This window comes from Trichomycterus rosablanca, chromosome 10, assembly GCF_030014385.1.
Source record: "Trichomycterus rosablanca isolate fTriRos1 chromosome 10, fTriRos1.hap1, whole genome shotgun sequence".
Classification (NCBI taxonomy): Eukaryota; Metazoa; Chordata; class Actinopteri; order Siluriformes; family Trichomycteridae; genus Trichomycterus; species Trichomycterus rosablanca.
This window is the reverse complement of record NC_085997.1, coordinates 38,797,226-38,822,961: the sequence shown is the minus strand read 5'-3', so window position 1 is coordinate 38,822,961 and position 25,736 is coordinate 38,797,226. Positions and strand designations below refer to the sequence as shown.

General features: G+C 43.5%; 1 protein-coding gene across 1 annotated transcript; it reads left to right on the top strand.

Annotated features, from left to right (window-relative positions):
• Positions 1-512: 512 nt before the first annotated feature.
• On the top strand, positions 513-19,132 carry frmpd2 (FERM and PDZ domain containing 2). The gene is given in 22 exon segments (XM_063003999.1): positions 513-633; positions 745-893; positions 988-1,053; positions 1,876-2,055; positions 3,688-3,757; positions 3,836-3,938; positions 4,404-4,500; positions 5,451-5,522; positions 6,377-6,551; positions 6,991-7,126; positions 7,214-7,352; positions 8,791-8,943; positions 9,052-9,237; positions 9,542-9,715; positions 10,853-11,016; positions 11,505-11,587; positions 14,321-14,398; positions 14,514-14,621; positions 15,497-15,631; positions 16,716-16,864; positions 18,856-18,902; positions 19,015-19,132. Coding segments are annotated over 22 exon segments (2,703 nt in total).
• Positions 19,133-25,736: the final 6,604 nt, after the last annotated feature.

Below are 25,736 nucleotides of genomic sequence, written 5' to 3'. Positions count from 1 at the left end.
AAAAGTATTTTTTCGGAATCGCCTTCGGAGTTGAACCTCTGAGACGTCCACAAACCTCGATCCCTTCACGACCTCCCTAAGACGAAAGCGTTTAAACCAATCGTATGCACACTTTTGGCTTACAGCATCCTTCCTGTACGCTTTCATCGGCACTTCATGCGTCTCTGTCACCATTTTTCCCAATTTGAAATGAAATGTAATGTTCTATCTTTGCTCCGTTCCTGTTCGACGCCACCTTTTGACGGACTGCGTTCAAATGCCACGCCCACCACACGCTAGGTGTCGCTTCTAGACGTGTCCCTCGATGTCCGTGTGCATTCTTGAACCTGTCACGTGTTTCAACCTGTCGCGAGATATCCGACTAGTCACCAAACTTTTCGTCCACACCTCGTATTTTTTTCTTTATAAAAACTGTCCGGTTTAAAACAGCGTCTCAGCTGTGGTTTGGTGTCAGATATACCTGGAAATTTTAGATATATCCTTCTCCTTCCTTTTGTACCCCTGTAGGAAGGATGAGCACTTTTGTGAGCCTGTTGGAGGTGCTGGAGTCACGTGGAACCCCCCTGGAGGAGGAGGAGGTGTGGGCCATCCTTCTGTTCGCTGCTGAAGCCTTAATGACCCTCTCGAGTAAAGGTACAGATAATAAAGCTTTAAATATTTACCTAAATGAAGTTTGGAACACAGTGGTGTGGTTACCAAATCACAGATTGTTTTTATTGCCCGTCATGGTCTTGATCTCTCCAGGTTCTGGTAATGTGTGCAGTATAATCAGTCCCAGCAACGTTCTACTCTCACTGAGCGGTGATGTTGCCTTCAAAGCCAACAGCCACGCCCATGACGTGGCTTCCTTCACTCCTCCAGAGGTGCCTCGGAATTCCTCGGGCAAAGAAAAGGTGAGTCCCTAAAATTGTTTTACTTTTAATGCTTCTGTATTTCATTTACTGTGTGGAGAGTTATTGACGTTTGGTTCTTGTTGGGTTGGTTTAGATGCTGGTTTACTCTCTGGGATTGACCCTCTACTGGACTTTAGACTATCGGCTTTCTCAAAATCAGGTAATCATTAAACAGGCACTTGGGCGCTACCGACAGGTCGAGCACCCATACAGACAATGATTGGAGGGGATTCCTCATAACTGCTGCAGTTAAACCCTCTGCTGGCTGAGCGATGGTGCTGCACAGAGACGGTGCGTGACTCTCCGTGCACGATACGGATCTCCGTATGAACCCAACGGGAACCTGTGTCAGCGAGTGTGTGTGTGTGTTCAGTCAAGAGTGGAGATCTACAGCAGATAGGTGAAATGCCATTTGGGGAATTGGATACGCCTAAATTGGCTTTTTGTCCCATGTTGGCACCCATGGACACGGTGTCCTCAAACAAAAAATAAAGACACTTTTTTACCACAAAGGAAACTGCACATACTATTTAAGGAACAAAGGTATCCAACACCTATATCACCCTCGTAAAAAAGCAGTTCCCTTCCTAGTTAACCCGTTTAGCCAAATCTCACCAAACCCCACCATCAGGGTCAAGCAGTCCGGCGGTTCTGCAGGAACACAGGGAATTAAAATCAAAACGTATCACAAAACTATTTATTCTTGCATTTTTCCTTCCATTTTAGTCGTATCCAATTCCCCATTTGCATTTCAATTCCTTTCTACTGCTGCAGACCTCCACTCCTGACCGAGGAAGGTTGTAACGAACACACGCCCCCTCCGACACGTGTAGTACTGACCGCTTGACCGCAGGATGTTCACTCCTAGGTAGAACATCAACAGTACCGTTGATATTGTCCTTGACTTGAAACAGTTGATGTCCAGAGTCCAACATCCAGCGTTCCATGCACTTGTAAAATCCACCGTTCTGTCCTCCTCCAGCCTGTCCAGCTGAGTGACCATCTGAACAACGTTCTACTGAGCATGTGCGAAGAGGAAGCTCACAGACGACCAGATCTGCTGTTCCTGCTGGACGTCTGTGAGCAGCACCAGAAGACCACGGTTCCTCCACCTCCGGATAAACTCATCAGTCGGATGGTTCGGGATGTCCTACAAGATCCTGTAAGTTGTGTTTACATACACTTGTAAGGCACATCGTAACAGTTTGGGGAAGGCTCTTTCCTGTTCCAGCATGGGTGCGCCTAAAAACATGGTTTAGCACTAAACGAAAGAAAGGTAATCTGCTCCAATCCCCCTAAGTCAAAGAAGGTCTCTTCGCTTACCCTGCTCTCTACCCTGACCCTACTATGCTATGAAAAGGAAATTGACTGGATTGGAGAATTTATTGGCACGATCGCGAGTTCTTACAGTCATGGAGTAGCTGAAGAACCATGAACAGATGCTATGGGCCTCCCTTTATACTGCTCGAGTCACATCACATTTAACTTAACCCCATTGTACACCTTTGGGAGGAATTGGAACATCGACTTCCAGACAGACCTTTTGGTCCGACATCAGATCCTGACCTTCAAATTCAAAATTCAAATTCAAAATCTTGTGTACAGACTTTACAGAATAATGGGGTAGCTGTATATTATTGCCCCCATAGTTTTGGAATTGGGCGTCTAACAAGCTCATGATTTGGTGTACACATACTTTTGGCACCTTGTGGTTGGATTGAACCCCTCAGACTTTCACTAAGGGTTTAGACCAGGGGTGGGCAATTAAATTTTCCAAGGGGCCACATAAGAAACTGAGACTGTTGTGGAGGGCCGAACCAATAAGGTGAACTTAATTCTGCTCAATATTAATTTTATCCCTTTATAAAAAGCAGTACATTGTACAGTTCTGATAATCTGTTGCTGTTTAGATATTACAATCAGAAAATAAGAAGTAGACAGAGTAAAAACAACATTATTTTACTATTTTATCAGCTAATTTCTCAAAAACAAATGTGAACAATATGTGCAGGTTTTTAAACTTTACAAAAAAGTTATTTAGCTATTTTGTTTGGAGTCTATTTACCTCATTTTTTCAGTCCTTTATTATTGTTGGATATTCTTTTTAAAATCACAAAGTTGGTCCTGACTGCTTCAAAGTTCTGGATGTGTTAAACTTTATAAAAAAAAAGTCCTTGTTGCTTTTGCAGTTTAGTCAGGTGTGACGCTTCGCATCGTTCATGTTCTTGTATTTCTCTGTTTAGTACCGTAACAGTGATTTAAACCCTAAATTGTGATCCTTGAACAGGTTTACACCTGACTTCAGTTAATAAATACTTCAGAACTCCATGTCTTGTTAAAAACTCGACCGTCTCTATCAATCACACTCGGTTCTGTTCACCGACACATTATGGTGAAGCTGGATACACTCGTACACACACGTAAATCCAAACTTACGGAAATTTTAAAGAAATAGCGCTCCCGTCAAAATATAAACAATCCTGTTATATGGCATGTGTGATGTACACTTATTTACGGCTGATTTTTAAGTGCCACTGACCTCATGTGGGCCGGTTGGGGCCGTACAATGCCCAGGTCTGGTTTAGACCTTAAATCTTTTGATAATATTATGCACGGTAGAGGTTGAATCATGTAAAATCCCTACAGTTACTTAGGATTTACGAGGCCATTTCATTTGGTTTAATGGTTATGGAACCTTCTACGTCTATGTGTTCGACCCAGCAGGTCGGTTCATGTGTTTGCCCCATTGCAGAAACCATTGACCCACTGATCCCAATATTTATATTGTTTTTAGGCCAAGAGTACGATGGGTGATTCCGCTCTCCTAACAAACCGAAGTCAGTTGGTCAGAGACAAGCTGAGAGGTAGGATCATTCTACTCAAAAATCCAGAATCCACAAGAGAAGAACTTCCATAATCTAACGTTATCTACCTGGCTTTAGGAATCTGTGGTCAGAACCCGAGCTGGTCTTTAAACAAGAGCAGCTCACCATCCTACACTTTACAGACCGAGTCGAACAGGTAAACACGACCAGCTAACTCAACGTTTAAAATACGCTACATGGCCAAAAGTATATGGACACTCTTCCTAACTATTAAGCTCAAGTGATACAGCCACACCCAATGCAACGTGCCTACGTAAAGATGTAGCATGACTCTCAGAAGGTAGGACAACTCTGTATCATAGCCTGTAATATCATGATATCATGATCATAATGGGCAGTGGTAGCTCAGCGGTTAAGGTACTAGACTAGTAATCATAAGGTTATCGGTTCAAGTCCCACCATCGTCAAGTTGCCACTGTTGCAAGGCCCTTAATTGCTCAAATTGTATTCAGTAATAACTGTAAGTGGCTTTGGATAAAAGTGTCTGCTAAATGCATAGAATGATTCTGAAATAGTCTGTCCAACAAGCTTATGGTCCGGTGTCCACATACTTTTGGTCTATATGTTATCAGTTACAGATAATGTACCTGGATTCTGTTTCCAGCCCCTGTAGATACCATCACAGAGGCAGCACCAGCAGTTCGTATTATGAAGGTCACATGTTTCTTAGCGATGGACCTAACCGGTCATTAGGATCTTCAGTAAGTCTCAACAAAAGGAAGGTAATCTGCTTCAATCCCCTTGGGTCAATAGAGGTATTTTGTCTCCACCTTTACCCTGCTCTCTACCCTGACATAATTTTCTCCCCAATGGGTCGTACTTTGTTTGTTTTATGGTGCTATGCTATGAAAGTGTTTTTGCGGATCCATCAAAGCCTGAATTCCTGGATTACTCTATAAAAAGTGAGACTTGACTGGATTGGAGAATTTATTGGCATAATCGTGAGTTCTTACAGCCGTGGAATAGCTGAAGAACCATGAACAGATACTATGAGCCTCCCTTTATACTGCTCTAGTCACATCACATTGAGTGTTGGACTTTGGAACCTCCATTATGTGCTGACTGTTGTTTCTTATCTGCGTACAACAGCTTTACGACAGCTTAATGACAGACCTGCTGCTTATCTCTGTACTTTAGACTCCCGGCTACATCGCAAGTACCAACATAGCAATTTAACAACTATAAGGATTTAATGCACAACTTTTCCATCACAAAGTATGTGGACATCCCATCCTACATTATTGGGTTGAATGAAACAGTTTGGGAAGGCCCTTTCTTGTTTAGCTTGTTTATAAATCGAGGTCTATGAATACATTAGTTTGGAGAAACTCCAGTGGGCTTCACAGTGCCCTGATCTCAACTAGTAAAGACCTTTGGATTTATATGGAGCACCAATTGTGAGCGTCAGTCAATTTTGCCTAAATTCCCTAAATATTTTGACCATGTTTTGTACAGTAGATGATATACAATGTTATATGTGAAACAAATTCCCAAAAGAATGGTGGCTGCAGGAGGGGATCAGTTCCATATTAATGCTCAAACCTTTGGAATTAAATGTCAAACAAGCTCATGGTCAGGTGTCCACATACTTTTGGCCGTATAGAGTATTTTAAAGGTATACTGTAAGTCCCAGATGATTTTGATGATGCTAAGCCTTGTCTCTGTTTTGTAGAACGTGGGGCCGGAGTTTGTCCGAATGCTAGCTGAGCCGTTTATCGTCTTGGAGATGCCCAGTTCCAATGTGGTGAGTTCAGACAGCCGGACTCTGGGTTTGATCCTTGCCTTGGCGCACTAGAAGTAGTGTCCAAAGCCTTCTGACCATTAGCTCCTGTCCATACTTCTCAATGCAAGATTGTAAATAATTTGGCTCTTTTACCATCTACTGTACATAACATTGTCAAAGGATTCAGGAAAATCAAAGAAATCAGAGTCTGTGTAGGGCAAAGTTGAGTATTTGTGACTTCTGAGCTCTCTCAGATGGCATTGCACAAGAAACCATCATCCTACCATGATAAATATAGCCACATGGGCTTGTAGTACCTCAGAAAACCGTTGTCATTTAACACAGCACGCCGCTGCATCAAGAAATCCAACCAAAGTGCAAAGTGATACATGAAGTGTTCTCTATCTCATAGGAACCGAAAGACGGTAGAAATGTCCTGTGGTCAGATAGGTCCATGTTCCAGATAGGTCCAAATCACTGCCCCCTGACATGGGTGACTTGCAAGGTGGCATCCTTTCCCGCGAAGTCTGTGATTATTTCAGTAAGACGATGCCTGGCATCATTCTCGCTCTACACCAGCGTGGCTTCGTAGACTTCGAGTGTGTGTGCTTGACCGGCCTGCCTGCAGTCCAGATCTGTCTCCTATTGAAAATGTACGGCACATCATGAAGAGGAGAATCAGGCAACGTCCACTCTGTACAACTGAAACAGTTAGTGTCCTCAGTTCTTCAAACATTGAGGTTGAGGTTCCTGGAGTTCCTGCCACTCCTGTGTGTAACTAAAACGCCAGATCTCAATACATAGCAGCGCTGTCCACATACTTTTGGTCCTTTAGTGTATCCAATGTTCTTTTCATGTTTCTTTTCCTTGTGCAGTCGAAGAAAGGGAAGTCTTGTTCCACCCAGAGGGACGTCAAAGTGGTCATGCCAAACGGACAAAACATCCTGGTCAAATGTGATGCCAAGACCAGAGGGGGCGACGTCTTTGATATGATCACTGCCCATTCAGAATTGGTGGAGCACTTCTACTTTGGCCTCGCCTACACTTATGGTAACGTGTGCTCTTGTCAGTTCTATGCATCATCCAGTGAGCCAAAAGTATCTGGACACTTCTTCTAATTATTGAGTTCAAATGTTTCAGGCCATCTTTCCTTCCTATTGTCCATAAAGACAAGGTTTGCCTATGAGTTTGGAGTAGAGGAACTCCAATGGCCAGCACTGATCCTGATCTCAACCCTATTGAAGACATTTGGGGGGAATTGGAATGTTGATGGCAAGCCAGGCTTGTCCAACACCAGTGCCTGTCCTTACAAATGCTCCCCCCACCCAGAAGATTGTCTTTTCAGTAGACTGGAGGCTGTTATGTTGGGCAAGGTGAAGGGGGCAACTCCGTATTTACACTTGGATGTCCAACAAGTATATAGTCAGGCGTCCACATACTTTTGGCCATCTAGTTTATTTTGTACGAACGTCTCTCTCTGTTCCTTTAGCGAATGAGTTCTTCTTCCTGCCCAATGAGACCAAAATTTCCAAAGTCGCCCCAGAGAGCTGGAAAAAAGCACCAACGTCCATGTTCGTCCTTCACTTCCGGATCAAGTTTTTTGTCAGTGACGTCACTCTGCTTCTGTAAGACTCTTCACATCATGGATATGTTCATCACCATCATCTTCATCGTCCTCATCATCATCTTCCTCACGTTGGCTTCTCTTGCAGGCACAGGCTGAGCCGTCACCAGTACTACCAGCAGCTCAGGAGGGACATTTTGGAAGATCGACTTCCCTGTAATGAAGAAACAGGCCTGCTTCTCGCCGCTTTGGCTCTCCAGGCTGAATTTGGGGACATCATCCCGGAGGTAATGCTACACTTCGGTGCCAAAACTATGTGGACACCAGACCACTGGCTTGTTGGACATCCTGTCCTAGAACCATGGGAATTGATATGCACTTGGTCTCCTTGGAAATGCCGTGGATGGAACAGCTTCAGCTGTTTTAGAAAGGCTGTCCACACAATTTTGAAGCTTTTCAGTGGGAATTTATGCTCACTGATTGAAGGAACCTCTGCATCTCATAACCTCTCAAAGCTTGAGGTCAGGGCTATGTCCAGCCAAACTTGTTAAACCATGTCCTAATGGAAGTGGCTTGGCTGAAATAGAAAAGGGTCTTCCCTAAAGTGTTCTGGATGATTCATCTGGATTCACCTGTTAGCAATGGGCATGGCTGAAACCCAGTTAAGAAAGTCAACATTCAGTCAAATGGAATATTGGGCGTTCAAGAGGTGCGGCAATCTAATAATTTAGCCCACCACTGCAAAGAGTTTGAACTCCAGTTGTTGAGTTGGAGTTAGAGGTGTGTGATACTGCAAAATTTGGTATCGATCCGATACCAAGTAAATACAGGGCCAGTATCACCGATATCAATACTAATCTTGAATCTTGAATCTTGAATCAATACCGATACTTTTTCAATAATTAAGGTAGATGCATCATCAAATTACTAAATCTGAATGACCTTAATGTGTAATATTGTAATATATAAATTTTTGTAAGTAGCTGCTCTCAGTAGGGTTGTAAATAAATTCAGTTGTTTAAAGGGGTCCATCATGCAACAACGTTACCATCATGGTGTATCACCACAAAGTGACATAGTTGTGTTTGCTGGGTGAATAAATTTGTACATTTTTAATAGTAACCGAATACACATGTCCTTGTTTATAAAAAAAAAAAAAAAACGATGCTATTCTGTTTACATTTATAACCACAAAGCAGCCACGGTTCTGGACTGCGTTGCTTGGGGGGGGCAGTGAGAAAATCTAGGGGGGGCAATGCCCACCCCAGCGCCCCCATAGCGCCAACCCTGCTTGTGTTACTTTAGTTTTGAACCTAGGGCGGAAAATCATACGCCCTGCGCTCTGCCTACTGTGCTACTCAAACAGCGGGGTAATAAACAGGTTGTTATGCTGATATAACCTGCGCAAACACAGCAGTACTGAGACTAAAAGTGAAAACTACCTAAAACAATAACCAAACATTTTCTAATTCCCACGGTAGTAACAGAAGCCGCTCGCCATGTTACAGGTTCAGAGATAATGTTAAAAAATAGCCTTTGCTTGAGTTGCGCTTGGGGGGGGGCAGTGAGAAAATCTGGAGAGGCAATAACTGGCCATTTTCCAGATGGAACGTCAGATAGGGGCTCTCCAGAAGCGACCCATGAGGGGGTAGTGCTACCAACAGACCTCACCCAGTCATCAAGAGCATGTTAATTAGTTTGTCTGTGTGTCTGTCGTTTGTTTAGGTGTACGGGAGGGACTACTATCAACCGGAGCACTACGTCCCCAGGAGCATCTTGGAGAAAATCGCGCTGCCTTGCTTGAAAAAAAAACTGCGCCAACTACACGGCATTAATGCCAACATGACCGCCGAGGAGTCGGAGCTCGAATTCATCAAGGTTTACAACCATAATCATGCAGTTACTTGTATTATTACATATGAATTACTTTATATAAGCAAAACTATGTACACACCCACTATACTTTTATTGGTCTTTAATGCACAGGTCGTTCAGCAGCTTTCTGAGTACGGTCTACTGTTTCACCGTGCTGCCAGCCAGAAGAAGCCCAGCGTTGGAGAGCTGCTCCTGGGCGTCTGCGCCAAAGGCATCGTCGTCCACGAATATATAAATAACGTCCACACCTCAAGATTTAGGTTCCACTGGCAAGAGATCGTCAGAATATCTGCAGCTGTACGTAAGCACCTACAGAAAGGAATATGCTTCCTGGTGAACCCTTTCTGTCCTAGATTTTATCTAGAGCCAAAGTATGTGGACACCCCTGATAACTCTTGAGTTCAGGTGCTTCAGCCACACCCATGTTCCAGCACTATTGTGGTGGAACTCCAGGTCCACTAGCCTGCACAGAACCCTCAACCCCAGCCTGACCCTGTTGAACTTGTTCCAGTGTTTGTGTTGACTTTACAATGTTGAAATGATGTGTTTTTTTAATGTATTTATGGCGAAGGTTTGTATATTTGGTTCTTTTTTCTCACAGAAGCGTAAATTTGTGATCGAGAGCAGCGCTGGCGTGAGGAAGCACACGTTTCTCATGGAAAAGTCTAGAATCGCCAAGTACCTCTGCAGCCTGTGCATGGAACAGCACAAGTTCCACAAGGAGATGAGCTCTCGTCAGCTAAGCCACAGTCTTGCTTCAGGCATGTCTTTGATTGTAATAGTCTTTCTGCTGTACCATTTTTAAGGTCACTTTAAGGCCAAAAGTATGTGGACACCCCTTGTTATGACTGGATCCCTTATTACTATGTTACTGTTTTAGCAGCACATACATCAATGGTCAGGACCCCCACAGGACCCCCACAGAGCAGGTATTATTTAGGTGGTGGATCATTCTCAGCACTGCTGTGACACTGACATGGTGGTGGTGTGTTAGTGTGTGTTGTGCTGGTATGAGTGGATCAGACACAGCAGCGCTGCTGGAGTTTTTAAACACATCACTGTCACTGCTGGACTGAGAATAGTCCACCAACCAAAAACATCCAGCCAACAGCGCCCCGTGGGCAGCGTCCTGTGACCACTGATGAAGGTCTAGAAGATGACCGACTCAAACAGCAGCAATAGATGAACGATCGTCTCTGACTTTACATCTACAACGTGGACCGACTAGGTAGGAGTGTCTAATAGAGTGGACAGTGAGTGGACACGGTGTTTTAAAAACTCCAGCAGCGCTGCTGTGTCTGATCCACTCATACCAGCACAACACACACTAACACACCACCACCATGTCAGTGTCACTGCAGTGCTGAGAATCATCCACCACCTAAATAATACCTGCTCTGTGGTGGTCCTGACCATTGAAGAACAGAGTAAAAGCATGTTAACAAAGCATGCAGAGAAACAGATGGACTACAGTCAGTAATTGTAGAACTACAAAGTGCTTCTATATGGTAAGTGGAGCTGATGAAATGGACAGTGAGTGTAGAAGCAAGGAGGTGGTTTTAATGTTATGGCTGATTTCGGTGATATGACGGTGGATAATATCAATATTAAGACAAAAAATTATACAAATATTGTGTGAAGGACCTCTAGTGGCCTGAATTCTTCTCAGAGAAAAGAGAAGTATGGACTTCATATTTGTGAATGGGATGTCCAACAAGCTTATGGTCGGGTGTCCACATACATTTGACAATGATGTTTTAGGCTATTGCTAGATCAGAAAATTTCACAACATGCCTACGTTTAGTTGTCTGTCCCAAACTCTGAGTGTATGAACAGTCCCCAGTCTCCCCATCATCCCAGTGCATTAAACTTCTAGTACTGGTTTCTTTTTAAAATTCAAGTGGCGTCCAAGACTCGGCCTGACGCGTGTAGAAGAATCTCCTGCTCTGATGGGACGCTCAGTGATGGTGGACGTGACGTTGCCCATCACGACTCCATGAGCAAGCTGTGTGATCACATCGCCAATCGCATCGAATCCAGGATCAAACAGCAGACAGACCTACTGGAGCGCTCCTGGTTAGAGTACTGGGAATACTGGACACTGGAAGATGTGTGGACACCTAACCATCAGTTTGGCATTATTATGATGTTGCCCATTCAATCTTTCTTGCTACCACTCGAGAGACTCGAGAGACTCATCTCTTGAGTCTTGGCTGTGCCACTGGCATGGTCGGGCCCTCAACAGGCACAATTGGCTGGAAGCTGGATGGGAAATTACATTTATTTCTGCTGGTACAACAGCTACTCCTACTGTCTGGTTGATGCGCCAGCACGAGTGGCTAAAGAATCGAAAAGAGTAGCATAGTCCTCGGTAGGTGTCAAGATGCCAGCAAGGTTATGCAGAGGTCACCAGGGTGCACAGGGAATGGGTATGGCTGAATCATCTAAACTCCATAATTACGATGGGTAGGATAGGGTAGGTGTCCACATACTTCTTGTACAGTGTACATGTTCTACATGTAGATTAATCGTTTATTATTAAATATATACATTTATTTTTTTAGTGCCTTGAGTCCAGTTTCTCCAAGGTTTGCTGGATCTCACAAGCAAAGCTCAGAGGTTCCTTCCTCGTCTTCATTTTTAAGAGGTATGACCAGAGTTCACTCTGCTCTTCATAGTGAGATCCAAAATCTGGTCTTCAGGGGTCCTAATGAAGATTTAAATAGAGCAATTTGATGATTAGTGGCACAGAGCACCGCTTCAACAAAACAGTAGAAGTCAATGTAATAGCCTTACCTTCTTCAGACACGCCCAGTTGTATCTGTATAGCACCCAACCAGACTGGTTTTGGTAAAAAGTGAATCAGTTATGAAATAACTAACCAAAGCCTGGACGTACCTACACAATTCATCTGGAAAGCTGATTGTAGGAGATGAAGGTGTTTCTATGGTGCGTACAAACCCTAGTGTGGGTTCTAGTGAAGACCCTCTGTACAGTCAGGTCAAGTCATGTCATGTTTGTTTATAAAGTGCCTTCAAAGACATTGAGTTTTGTCCAAGGTGCTGTACAATAAAATCAGAAAAATGATCAAATAAATCAATGACATAAAATAGTATTAAAAGACATTCATCAGAATATATACGAGGGTTCTTCAAAAAGTTTCCGCACTTTTTAAACTCTATTTATTAAGAATCTCATAAACAAACTCCATCACTTTTCTACAACGTCACCCTCCGTTTTTCGGTTGAGCCACTGATGCGCCGCTGCTTTCACATCATCATCACATAAAAATCTTCTTCCCCTGGCTGCTCAGGTGGCACAGCGGTAAAAACACGCGCTGCAACCAGAGCTGGATTTTGAAAGTGCGTCGTTTCGAATCCAGCTCTGCCTTCAGCCGGTCGAAGGTTGGGCGGCTATATGAACAACGATTGGCCTGTTGTTCAGGTGGGGGGTGGGATTGGAGACCGGAGGGGGTGGGTCTCTCTCTGTCAGAATGCGATTACGATCTCTGCCGGCTGATTAAGAGGCGCCTACACAAGAGATGAGGGAGGGTGCCCTTAGGGTGTGTCTCTCCGCATGCAACGCTAGGTGGCGCCAAACTCATCAATGTGTGGGTGGCAAAAATGCATCCGGCTGCTGCCAGTGTTTCGGAGGGTATGTTGGTTAGCTTCGATCTCCTCTGTCAGGGCAGGGTTCGGCATAGACAGAGAGGAAGCACGATGCAAAATTGGACAATTGGATGCGCTAAAGGGGGAGAAAAAGGGAAAAAAAAAAAAATCTTCTTCCCCTTAAAGCTTTTTTCAGCATCCAAAAAGGTGGAAATCAGATGGAGCTAAATCCGGACTATAAGCGTATCTCAGACACGACCGATTCCTCCTCCTCCCTCACCGCTTATAACCTAAATATAAAAGTGAGGAAACTTTTTGAAGATCCCTCGTATGTATATCCATGTCAATAAAATGATGCTAAAACCCAAAAGCCTGCGAAAATAAATAGGTATTTAAGTTGGAATTAAAACTATTAGGGGACGTCTTAATATGAACGCCCTGTCACCTTTGTACCTCATCCGAGAGCATGAGACAGTTAACTGATCAGACGATCTTAGAATTCTTCAGGAAGAGTGGGGGTGTGAGCTTCTAAATCTATATTTATGTTACTGGGTGTTTAATTTTAAAGAGCACCTGGAGCATGAAACCTGAAAATAAAGAAAAGGCAAACTCACCCTAGGTTGACCGTGCTCTTCGTGCATCCTGTCGAACTGTATTACACTGTTGACATTACTGTTAGACCACAAGAGCCTTAGAGGCTAAGAGAAATAGCTAATAGCTAATACTTTAAATAACTTTAATGGAACACACAAACAATAAACTACATGAGAACATCAGAAATAGACCAAAATACATTATGGAAAACATACAGATTAAATTATATTCACTGGGTGTGTTTGAAAACCTAGCAAGCTGACTTGCTGTTTTAATGCCTACACAGGCAGCTGCCTAAGTAGAGAGGATTCTAATAAGTCAATGACTTATAAGGCAGGTTATTCGAACGCGCTACTTAGACAGCGATTTCATCGGGTTTCGCATTTAGCATTTTGTCATTCAAACCCATGGGATGGGGTGGCACAACACGCTAGCAAGTCCACTAACTCTCTTCTCCCTATCTCCCTCCGTGTACCGAAAAGGGTTAGATTCGCTGACCGAACTTGCAAATAAAAACACATGTACAAGTTTATACAAGTTAAAAATCAGTAATAATTTATTTACGTTTGAAAATAACTCAGTTCGTTTCTCCGGCCCGTCAGCCATGTCTTTTAAATTTTTCTGTGAGAGAAGAGCTGCCGCACTGAATGCTGGGATTGCCTTGATCACTAAGGACGCTTCCGATGCTCACTCGTTCTTGGGTCAAAATAACATTGAAATGTTAAGATGCCTCATTAGTGAGGATATTTAGGCATCTAGGATTTCGAACAGCCTCCTTCTCGGGAGCGCGCAATTAAAATGCTGCATATGTAGAGAGATCACTAGCTTTTCGAACACACTCACTAGATGTAGAACATGCCATTCCAGTTTGACACACAAACATTTAATACTAGAAGACCCCACATTTTGCGTAGACTGTCACCAATCACCATAAAACACATCCTGAACGAATGCCCAAAGTACAACTGTGAAAGACAAAGTCTACATATACCCAATGTACGGTAGATATGTATGTATATATATTATAAGATGATAATACAATAAAACTAGCATAAAATACTGATTCCTGTTGTGAATATCATAAATATGACATGGTGTTATGAAAACAAACAATGCTTTTATGACTTCACATTTTAACTGAAAAGAATTAACAGACCTTTTTCCTTTCTGATTCCAAGATACTCCAACAAATTCCAGAGCTCCTGAGAGAGAAATTATCCACGTGACGTTGAAGAAAGACCCCAAATTAGGCCTTGGTAAGGACGCCTAAGCTTCGGCCTTTTCCTCGTTTACATGCTCACTTGAATTAATAATAAATAAATCTGAGCTCATGAGTCCTAATGCTGTGTGATTTCTGCTTTACTATGAAAGGTATAATTATTGTCGGAGAGGACAGCACCAACGGGCTAGATCTGGGAATCTTCATCGCGTCCGTCGTACCAGGAGGACCAGCTGACCAGGATGGACGAATCAGACAAGGTCTATGGTCATGTCACCTGTATACACTGATCAGCCATAAGATTAAAACCATCTGCTTGTTTCTACACTCACTGTCCATGTTATCAGCTCCACTTACCATATAGAAGCACTTTGTAGTTCTACAATTACTGACTGTAGTCCATCTGGTCAGGTCAGGACCCCCACAGGACCACCACAGAGCAGGTATTATTAAGGTGGTGGATCATTCTCAGCACTGCAGTGACACTGACATGGTGGTGGTGTGTTAGTGTGTGTTGTGCTGGTACGAGTGGATCAGACACAGCAGCACTGCTGGAGTTTTTAAATACCGTGTCCACTCACTGTCCACTCTATTAGACCTAGTCGGTCCACCTTGTAGATGTAAAGTCAGAGACGATCGCTCATCTATTGCTGCTGTTTGAGTCGCTCATCTTCTAGACCTTCATCAGTGGTCACAGGACGCTGCCCACGGGGCGCTGTTGGCTGGATATTTTTGGTTGGTGGACTATTCTCAGTCCAGCAGTGACAGTGAGGTGTTTAAAAACTCCAGCAGCGCTGCTGTGTCTGATCCACTCATACCAGCTCAACACCCACTAACACACCAGCACCATGTCAGTGTCACAGCAGTGCTAAGAATCATCCACCACCTAAATAATACCTGCTCTGTGGGGGTCCTGTGGGGGTCCTGACCATTGAAGAACAGCATGAAAGGGGGTAACAAAGCATGTAGAGAAACAGATGGACTACAGTCAGTAATTGTAGAACTACAAAGTGCTTCTATATAGTAAGTGGAGCTGATAAAATGGACAGTGAGTTATTTTGCAACCGAAGTTCAGCCCGATCAGTACCAATGATCAATGACGGTCACAGTTTCTTGTGGTCATGTCCTTCATCAGGTGGTCGATTGATCTCCCTGAACCAGACCAGCCTTGAGGGAGTTTCCTTCAGCGAGGCGGCAGAAATCATCCAGCGCAGCCCCAGTCAGGTGGAACTCATCATCTCCCAGTCCGAAGGTACAATTTCAATCTGTGGTTCCATTTATACACACAAAATTTGACTGGAATTTTCTCAGTAGCCAAATAAAATCCAAGTACCACCAAAAACAGGTCTGCTATAAATTAGAAACTACTGGAACACTGTCCACAGTCAAACAAGCTATACATCACCATGTGTTTAGATTATGACCAAGAACAAGCTTCTCTTTGCCATTTTTAAAACTTCCTCATGTGGCAACATCTAAACCAATAGCTATGTCAAGCTTGCTTGACTCTGTACAGCAGGGATGTCAAGCTTATTTTCACTGAGGGTCACGTCTGCATCATGGTGGCCCTCAAAGAGCCGACTGTAACGTATCCTGCTGTGATTGCAGTCGTCTTGGTCGTCCTGGACAATTTGTTGTTTTTCTGTGTTTGGTGTCAAAATGCCAAATTTATTCTGTATATTTATAACGTATATCTACATTTATATTGTCCTCCTTTGATTATTTGTAAATATTTCTCATCATCATCTAGTGGAGGGATGCGAGTCACGGTCACTTTGCAGGTCACTTTTACAGGGTATTTGAAGATGATCGTTCTGCCCTCGCTAAGAGTTTTTCCCCCTCTTTCTCAGTTAGACAGACAGACAGACAGACAGACAGACAGACAGACAGACAGACAGACAGCTCCCTCTAGAATACAGTTAGGTCGGTTTTATTTGCTTCCCAGCTGTGTGATACACTGTGTGCATCAGAATGGAGTAAAAGTACAAAATACAAACAATAAAAACATGTGGTGTACAGTATTAGTCACATGGTCTGACCATCCAGACAAATTTCCTCTTAGCACGACCTTGGCAAGAGACCACTGTTCCATGTGCTTTTTAATGGGTGAAGTCAAACTAGCCTGTCTGTATGGGCACAAAGAATGTAGTCAATAACCCAATAACCTTGTACAGAATGGTGTTACTGGTTCCAGTCCTTGCAAAAGTCAACTTTCATGTCTTCAACAGTCTGTACACCATGTTAAATAAACTTACTAGAGCACCAATTAAATAATTAAATTTGCTGTGTGTATATTTCTGACCCACAAAAAACGTCCCTTCATATAGCGCTGAAGAAGCCGATAAACCCTGGAGGTCTGGCCGGGAGGAAATACGACTCTCAGACAACCATCGGTCTGGACAGCTGTTCGGAAGACGGCCTGGACGAACTGGTGACCATGATGATGACGCCGAAATTGAGCCGCAGGCTCCAAGTGCCTGAAGTGCACATTTCCAGCGTACAGGTATCTCACACTACATCACATTCACATCAGAATCGATTTGGTACGTGGTTTTCAAGTCAGATTAGTGAAGTGAAGCAGTTCTGGGGGGATTTTGATGGTTGCAAAGAGGACACTGGTCCAAAATCTCTCATAGATGTTCGACTGTATATATAATGTAAATGCTGCAGCATATAGTTTTATATTATTTATCCTCTTCAATCCATTTAGTGACCCACATGTGCCTTGTGGATGGAGACAATGGTACCTGGAAGAGACCACTCCCATCAGAGTAGGAAGGTTCCATCTTTTTGATCAGGTAATAAGCAATCAACAGTCATACTTAATAAGTAAAAACAGTTTTCATACAAATGTATATGGACACCTGAACAGGAGGTTGTTGGACATTCGTTGCTCATTTATTCAAAACACTTTTCCAATTCATCCAATAGGAGTCCTTCTACACCAAACTTTTCAAAACGATAACATCACTTCGAACAAACTAAACTGTTGCCACGAATTGGAAGCATATATTTGTTGCGATAGAATCGATTTCATAGTGATACTGTAGGTCTGGCTAAAACGCCGGAAGTCAATAATCATTTACATTTATATTTTGGGCATTTAGCAGAGGATCTTATCCAGATTGACTTACAGATGTAAACGTTACTTACTCAAGTTTAAGTAAACAACAGTCCAAGAACACAAATCCGCTGGAACCCTGATAGAACCAAAGTGTTTTTTTATGCAAGAAATAAATATGAGCGTTAGTAAGTAAGTACAAGTCAGCTTAAGTGTTTAGTAAAAAGGTGATGAAGGTTTTTAATCGTCTTTTAAAGACAGCAAGAGACTCAGATGTTCGGACAGACAGAGTAAGTTCGTTCCACCACTTGGGTGCAAGTACAGAGAAGAGCCTTGATGCTCGTCTTCCTTTAGTCCTGGGTGGAGGATCAAGGATACAGAGCGGGGTTTGATTAGACCTCGAAGGTAGCTTGGGGCTGCTCCATTTTTGGCTTTGTAGGCGAGCATCAGTGTTTTAAACTGAATGCGTGCAGCTACAGGAAGCCAGTGAAGAGAACGCAGCAGTGGGGTGATGATGAGGCAGCAGTGGGGTGATGATGAGGCAGCAGTGGGGTGATGATGTGGCAGCAGTGGGGTGATAATGAGGCAGTAGTGGGGTGATGATGTGGCAGCAGTGGGGTGATGATGAGGCAGCAGTGGGGTGATGATGAGGCAGTAGTGGGGTGATGATGAGGCAGCAGTGGGGTGATGATGTGGCAGCAGTGGGGTGATGATGTGGCAGCAGTGGGGTGATGATGAGGCAGCAGTGGGGTGATGATGAGGCAGCAGTGGGGTGATGATGTGGCAGCAGTGGGGTGATGATGTGGCAGCAGTGGGGTGATGATGAGGCAGTAGTGGGGTGATGATGAGGCAGTAGTGGGGTGATGTGGCAGCAGTGGAGTGATGATGTGGCAGCAGTGGGGTGATGATGAGGCAGTAGTGGGGTGATGATGAGGCAGTAGTGGGGTGATGATGAGGCAGCAGTGGGGTGATGATGAGGCAGTAGTGGGGTGATGATGTGGCAGTAGTGGGGTGATGATGAGGCAGTAGTGGGGTGATGATGAGGCAGTAGTGGGGTGATGATGAGGCAGTAGTGGAGTGATGATGAGGCAGCAGTGGGGTGATGATGTGGCAGTAGTGGGGTGATGATGTGGCAGTAGTGGGGTGATGATGAGGCAGTAGTGGGGTGATGTGGCCGTGTTTAGGTTGGTTAAAGTCAGGTGAGCAGCTGCATTTTGGATGAGTTGTAATTGTGTAATAGTGGACATGGGAGCACCTGCCAGAAGGGAGTTGCAGTCGTCCAACACTTATTTGGCCAGATATATTATTTATGACAACACAATACAAAAAACACCAGACGTAAATTGAATTAATAGTCCTTTTAGAACATTTTAGGACACAGAGGGTGTCATGAGGTCTCATATTCATTCTAAAACACATGTTGTGCCCTTCAGTTGCTTAGCCTTCAAAAGGAAGTAGTGAAGAACTGCGTTGGCGTACGGTGACAAGAATGTAATCTGCACTTCAAGGCAAGTATGGTTGGCATACGTTTTTATTTTTGTAATATATTATTCCGTTTTTAATTATTAAGTGTAATTCTTTTTTTTTTTCAGACAGAATCTACAGAAAGCCGCTTGTTCAGCAGGTCCACAAAACAGCAGCCATCATAAAGCCAAATATATGAACCAGCGCCAGATCTTAGAGCGGTCCGAGTGCATGGAAACAGAATGACCTGGACCAGGTGGTTCTCAAACCTTTCAGATGAAGTACAGCCTCTGATTGAAGCAATAATTTCAATTACCATCCAACAAGTCATATAAGGACATGTTTAGGATCTTGACTTGTCAGTCCCTCTTGTAGCTATTTGTGATGGTTGCACTGCATTGTTTTTACCCCAAACACATTTTGTAATTTTTTTAATTTAATTTATGCATTTTCTTCCATTTTCTCCAAATTTTAGCGTAGTCACGTTGCCTTCCGCTGCTGGCGGATCCCTGATTGTAGTCGAGGTGGGTATATTGCTGCTCATGCCTCCCCCGACCTGCACGCAGGCCTTAGTGGAACCCTGTATCTGCCAATCAAGGTCCTTACACAGCGTTTGAAGACCCCACCCACATAGTCCGGCCATCCCGCCCTAGCAGAAACGTGTCTGCTGCACGCACTCCCAGTTATGCCCCCTAGATGGCGCCTAGATGACCGGTGGCAACACCAAGCTTCGAACCGAGGACACATATTTTCAAGACAATAGAAGGCAGCTGTACATTAGCGGTTAAGGCACTGGACTAGTCAGTCACTGGTTCAAGCCCTACCACTACCAGAATGCCACTGTTGGACCCATAACTCAAGTGCTTGCATTGTACATGGTCAAAAGATGCTGTGGATAACAGTGTGTGATCAATGCTGTACATGTAAACAAACTTGTTTAGATAGTTTAGGTTTAGGGAAGATGATTTTCTATAGGCTGGTATTCTATTATATATTGCGCTCGGTTCGAAACTCAGCGTTGCCACCGGTCGGCTGGGCGCCATCTGGCGGGCATAATTGGCAGTGCCTGCAGCAGATACTAATTGGCCACCGTATCTGCAGGGTTTGTTTGTTTGTTTATTAGGATTTTAACGTCATGTTTTACACTCTGGTTACATTCATGACGGAAACGGTAGTTACTCATCAGCAGGTCCACAAAACAACAGCCATCATAAACCCAAATATATGAACCAGCGCCAGACATGGGGAGAACATGCAAACTTTACACAGAGAGGACCCGGACCGCCCCGCCTGGGGATCGAACCCAGGACCTTCTTGCTGTGAGGCGACAGTGCTACCCACTAAGCCACCGTGCTGCCCTATCTGCAGGGTGGTGACCGGACTACGTGTGGGTGGGTGGCTTATGCACGTGTCGGAAGAGGCGTGTACAGCGACGTGCTCTCCTCAGATGCAATCCAGTATCCCTCAGCAGCGGAAGACAAATCGAGTGCGCTAAATTATTATATATTTCCTACTGGTCAGGGCTCTTTTCTGTTCCAGCATGTTTTTGCCCCTGGGCACCAAGCGAAGTCTATAAACACATAATTTAACAAGTTTGCTGTAAAGCACCTCAGAGCTCTGATCTCGACCCCTCTAAACACCTTTGGAATGAATTGAAGTGATTTGAAATGGTTGTTTAACAATATAATGGTCAGATGTCTATGTATTTTTGCCCATCTAGTGTAGATTTTTGAATAATTGTGAAGCAAATCATGAAACTAAATCAAATCATTGCATAAATTACTTTTTGAATGTAGAACCTGTCCCAAAAAGTCACGCTAATCCTTCACGTTCTCTGTGTTCTATAAGAGATGGAACATGTTTGCTTATATCTCACAGAAATCCGATCACACTAAGACAGACTGTTTACATTCCGCGAGGCTTTTCTCAGTGTTCTGAATGTTTATTTGCTTAGATGTGAAATGGACCCGAAATCCATATAACAACCGCGGCACCCATAACGCTAACAAGCTAGCTGTACGCAACACATGTCGAACATCCTATAAATAACAAACAGAGCCACCTCTGACGAGTTCAGCCTCCCCGGGAACATGATTTGACCCCATAAAAAGGCGGCCGCGTTCCCCTAGGTTGTAGTTTAGGCCCGTTGTCATTTTTGGGGGTCTGCACGGAGATGACTTCTTGGCTTGTACGCAAGCAACCCCTCACCTTTCCTCATAAATAAAGGGTTTTGTATGTTGTTGAACCTCCGATTGAGCATCTGGATCCCATTTGTGAGCACGTTGCCCCGTAAATGCTGTAAACCAAACTTGGATGGTTTTTGTTAAGAGAAGCAAATAGCTGCACAATTTGTTCCCTTTACTGCTGCTCTGAAGAAGTGGAGATCTGGCAACGGGTCCCACAAATAAGGGTTAGGTAACCAGTTTGTGTAATTACTGACTGCCATTAAATATTCTAACCAATTTCTAGCTGTGAAAGCAAATAGTAGTAAGACAGATGTTATGAATGTTGCATTAATTAATTCATAAATGTTTAACCTTTTTTTCCTTAGAATGCTTATTATAATGTATTATACTGATCTACAGACATTTCTCTGACATGGACATCAGTGGTTTAGTGGTTAATATGCAGGACTATTCATCAGAGGGTCAATAGTTTAAGCCCTGCCACCATCAAGATGATCCTGTCGAGTCTCTTCAAAGGAGTAGCGCTATAGTGAAAATAATCACAGCAGGGACTGAACTCTGGTCCCAAAGGATGTACAACACCTACATTACTGACTGCACAGTTCAAATAAATAAGTATACTGCCTTTTAGCATGTATCTGTATATCATGCATGTATATTAGCTGTCCTTCAATCGTCAGGACCACCACAGAGCAGGTATTAATTAGGTGGTGGATGATTCTCAGCACTGCAGTGACACTGACATGAGTGGATCAGACACAGCAGCGCTGCTGGAGTTTTTAAACACCTCACTGTCACTACTGGACTGAGAATAGTCCACCGACCAAAAATATCCAGCCAACAGCGCCCCGTGGGCAGCGTCCCGTGACCACTGATGAAGGTCTAGAAGATGACCGACTCAAACAGCAGCAATAGATGAGCGATCGTCTCTGACTTTACATCTACAAGGTGGACCAGCTAGGTAGGAGTGTCTAATAGAGTGGACAGTGAGTGGACACGGTATTTAAAAACTGCATTAGTGCTGCTGTGTCTGATCCACTCATACCAGCACAACACACACTAACACACCACCACCATGTCAGTGTCACTGCAGTGCTGAGAATCATCCACCACCTAAATAATACCTGCTCTGTGGTGGTCCTGACCATTGAAGAACAGCATGAAAGGGGGCTAACAAAGTATGTAGAGAAACAGATGGACTACAGTCAGTAATTGTAGAACTACAAAGTGCTTCTATATGGTAAGTGAAGCTGATAACATGGACAGTGAGTGTAGAAACAAGGAGGTGGTTTTAATGTTATGGCTGATCGGTGTATATGTGTTATATTAAAACATTCCTTTTTGTTTACATTGAAATGCACAAAGTTAAAAAGGTAAGTGGACATTAAAAGTGTATCAACACATAACTATAAACATAACGTAAACGTCAGAAGGTGTTCATGTGGTGCCTCCTGCTGGGTAACTCGGTTTTACAGCAAATCAAACGTCACTTGAATGCAGAGTAAAAAACTAGAGATTAATTACCTCACGGAGGGGTTTGGGTTTAGTCGTGATAAATGAACCGTTTAAATGTAATAATCACCGTGCTGTTTTTCTTTATGACCGTAAATACTGTAAATAATCATGAAAGTTTGATCCCTACGGTTAAAACGGGTTGTTTCTGCTTCACACTACAGTTGGGAATCGTGGTAAAAACGGCTGCGGTTGCCAGATCCACTTGAAAAGTCCCCTCACTATTGATAAACACGTGAGACTGAACTTCGGTCAACTTTTATTGTCCTGCATCATTTAACAGGTGGAAGTTTTTACTTTTACCTGTCATTTACCATTGCAAAGAGCTTGTTGTTTGCATTTTTGAAGACTGTGGTTTTTTTTAGGCTGCCAGTGGTCCAGTTTGTTTTAGGTGAAGGTCATGTTACTGGTTTTATGTCTCTTTGGACGGACGGACGGACGGACGGACGGACGGACTAAGATAGATAGATAATCCCGAAGGAAATTAGAGTCCCAGTAGCATTGTACATCAAATCAAGTACACACTATAAAGAAAAAAATTACAACAATATAAATTCGAGACAGTACAAACACTTTTGACAGATTGAGTGTAACCTGAGTTTTACATATACTGCATAGCTACAGTTATTAATGATGAGGATGGATTGAGTGTAAATAAACAAAATGTTTAGGCAGTTCTGTGTGTTTGAGCTTTGAATGTTGGATAAATCTGCCTGTCGTTGAGTGTTTTTGCTTCTAGTGTTTTTGCCTGTTGTTTTAGCCGTGTATGGTTCTTTGTATAGGGTTTTTGTGACCGTTATTGCTATGTTTTGTCTGTTTTAGCTGAGTATGTAAGATTGTTGTGACTTTTGTAAAACCATTGGTGGTTTTTTGCCCTGATGGAGTGTTCTTATAATTTGCTTTGCCTTTTGTTTTATGTTTTAAGTCTTATGTTTGTTTTGACCTTAAATGTTCTTAAATTATTGTGTCCCTAGAGGTTTTTTTTCAGCAGTGTGTGTGTTTTTACAGATCTACCACAGTATTTATAGCCCACTGGAGATAACAACAGGGTGAAAATAAAAGCCAAGATTGTCTAGCCATGACGAAAAGTGTCGGCTCAGGAAAATCGTGGAATAACAGCTTGTGGTAGGTAACGTCCCAAGTCATGACATTTCTAGCAGCGCCTCTGGATCTAGAGCCACTTCTGTTAATATGTTGTTTAGGGGGAAGGAGAGGCTTCAGTCGACCTCAAGTATTTAAGGTCCTGATGGCAGGAGTGCAGGCGTCACACGTCACGCTGCTATAATGCATCGTGCAGACAGACATGCATGCTGTTACAGGTACGCTGTGTGTGATGTTCCTGCAGCCAGCAGCTCGTTAAAGTCGTTGTGTTAATGATATAATTAGTCTGGCATGATTAGAATCAGGCATAGGGTGTGTTTCTCTGGGAAAGTGTTTAAAGGCACCCTTCCCTAAAAGTGCAAAAGCAAGGAAGAATGTTTTGAGAAGAGTGCAATGTGGATATATACACTGATCAGCCATAACATTAAAACCACCATGCTTTATTACCCCCTTTTCACCCTGTTCTTCAATGGTCAGGACCCCCACAGGACCACCACAGAGCAGGTATTATTTAGGTGGTGGATGATTCTCAGCACTGCAGTGACACTGACATGGTGGTGGTGTGTTAGTGTGTGTTGTGCTGGTATGAGTGGATCAGACACAGCAGCGCTGCTGGAGTTTTTACATACCGTGTCCACTCACTGTCCACTCTATTAGACACTCCTACCTAGTTGGTCCACCTTGTAGATGTAAAGTCAGAGACGATCGCTCATCTATTGCTGCTGTTTGATGCAGGATGCTGCCCATGGGGCGCTGTTGGCTGGATATATTTTTGGTTGGTGGACGATTCACAGTCCAGCAGTGACAGTGAGGTGTTTAAAAACTTCAGCAGCACTGCTGTGTCTGATCCACTCATACCAGCACAACACACACTAACACACCACCACCATGTCAGTGTCACTGCAGTGCTGAGAATGATCCACCACCTAAATAATACCTGCTCAGTCAGTAATTGTAGAACTACAAAGTGCTTCTATATGGTAAGTGGAGCTGATAAAATGGACAGTGAGTGTAGAAAGAAGGAGGTGGTTTTAATGTTATGGCTGATCGCTGTATTTACAAATATAAATATTATGGACAGGGTGAGGCAGTGGTAGGTTAATGGTTAACAATGGTTAATGGTAATTCCATTGTTACCTGGTAGGCTCTGGATTACCGAAGAGGTTGCAGGATTTGCACTTCACCTGATTCCACATGATTAATCAGTTAGTCCTGGTCTTCAGACTACTTATTAGCTGTACTGGTTGGTTCGAAACCCTTCAGCCACTGTGGTGCTCTGTTTCAACTCTTGCTGGGATTTCCAGTGACTGAATCACATGTGAGTTCAAGCTGAAGAATCCACGGGAAATGACAAGCTGAACTTCAGGGGGTTTAATGAAGCGCAGCCAGCAGTTCCACAAACCCCAGTCCATTGCTTCCACATGGTGCGAGACTCTCACAGCTTTACAGATTACAATATACAAACGGGAGCTTGTTGGTGTGTGGCAGAAATGACGGGGTCACTATTATACAGTGTCCTACAACTGTATTCACACTCCAACGATGTCCGTACTCGCCATCTGATCTCAGACCAGTTATAAAAGCACACACTACAGAAGCTTGGCAAAAACTATAGGAAACGTTTACCACTGACAACCTCTGAGATCCAGAAAAAAATTATTAGAAGCAGGACCATATACACCGATCAGCCATAACATTAAAACCACCTCCTTGTTTCTACACTCACTGTCCATTTTATCAGCTCCACTTACCATATAGAAGCACTTTGTAGTTCTACAATTACTGACTGCAGTCCATCTGTTTCTCTACATGCTTTTGTAGGACCCCCACAGAGCAGGTATTATTTAGGTGGTGGATGATTCTCAGCACTGCAGTGACACTGATATGGTGGTGGTGTGTTAGTGTGTGTTGTGCTGGTATGGGTGTATCAGACACAGCAGCGCTGCTGGAGTTTTTAAACATCGTGTCCACTCACTGTCCACTCTATTAGACACTCCTACCTAGTCGGTCCACCTTGTAGATGTAAAGTCAGAGACGATCGCTCATCTATT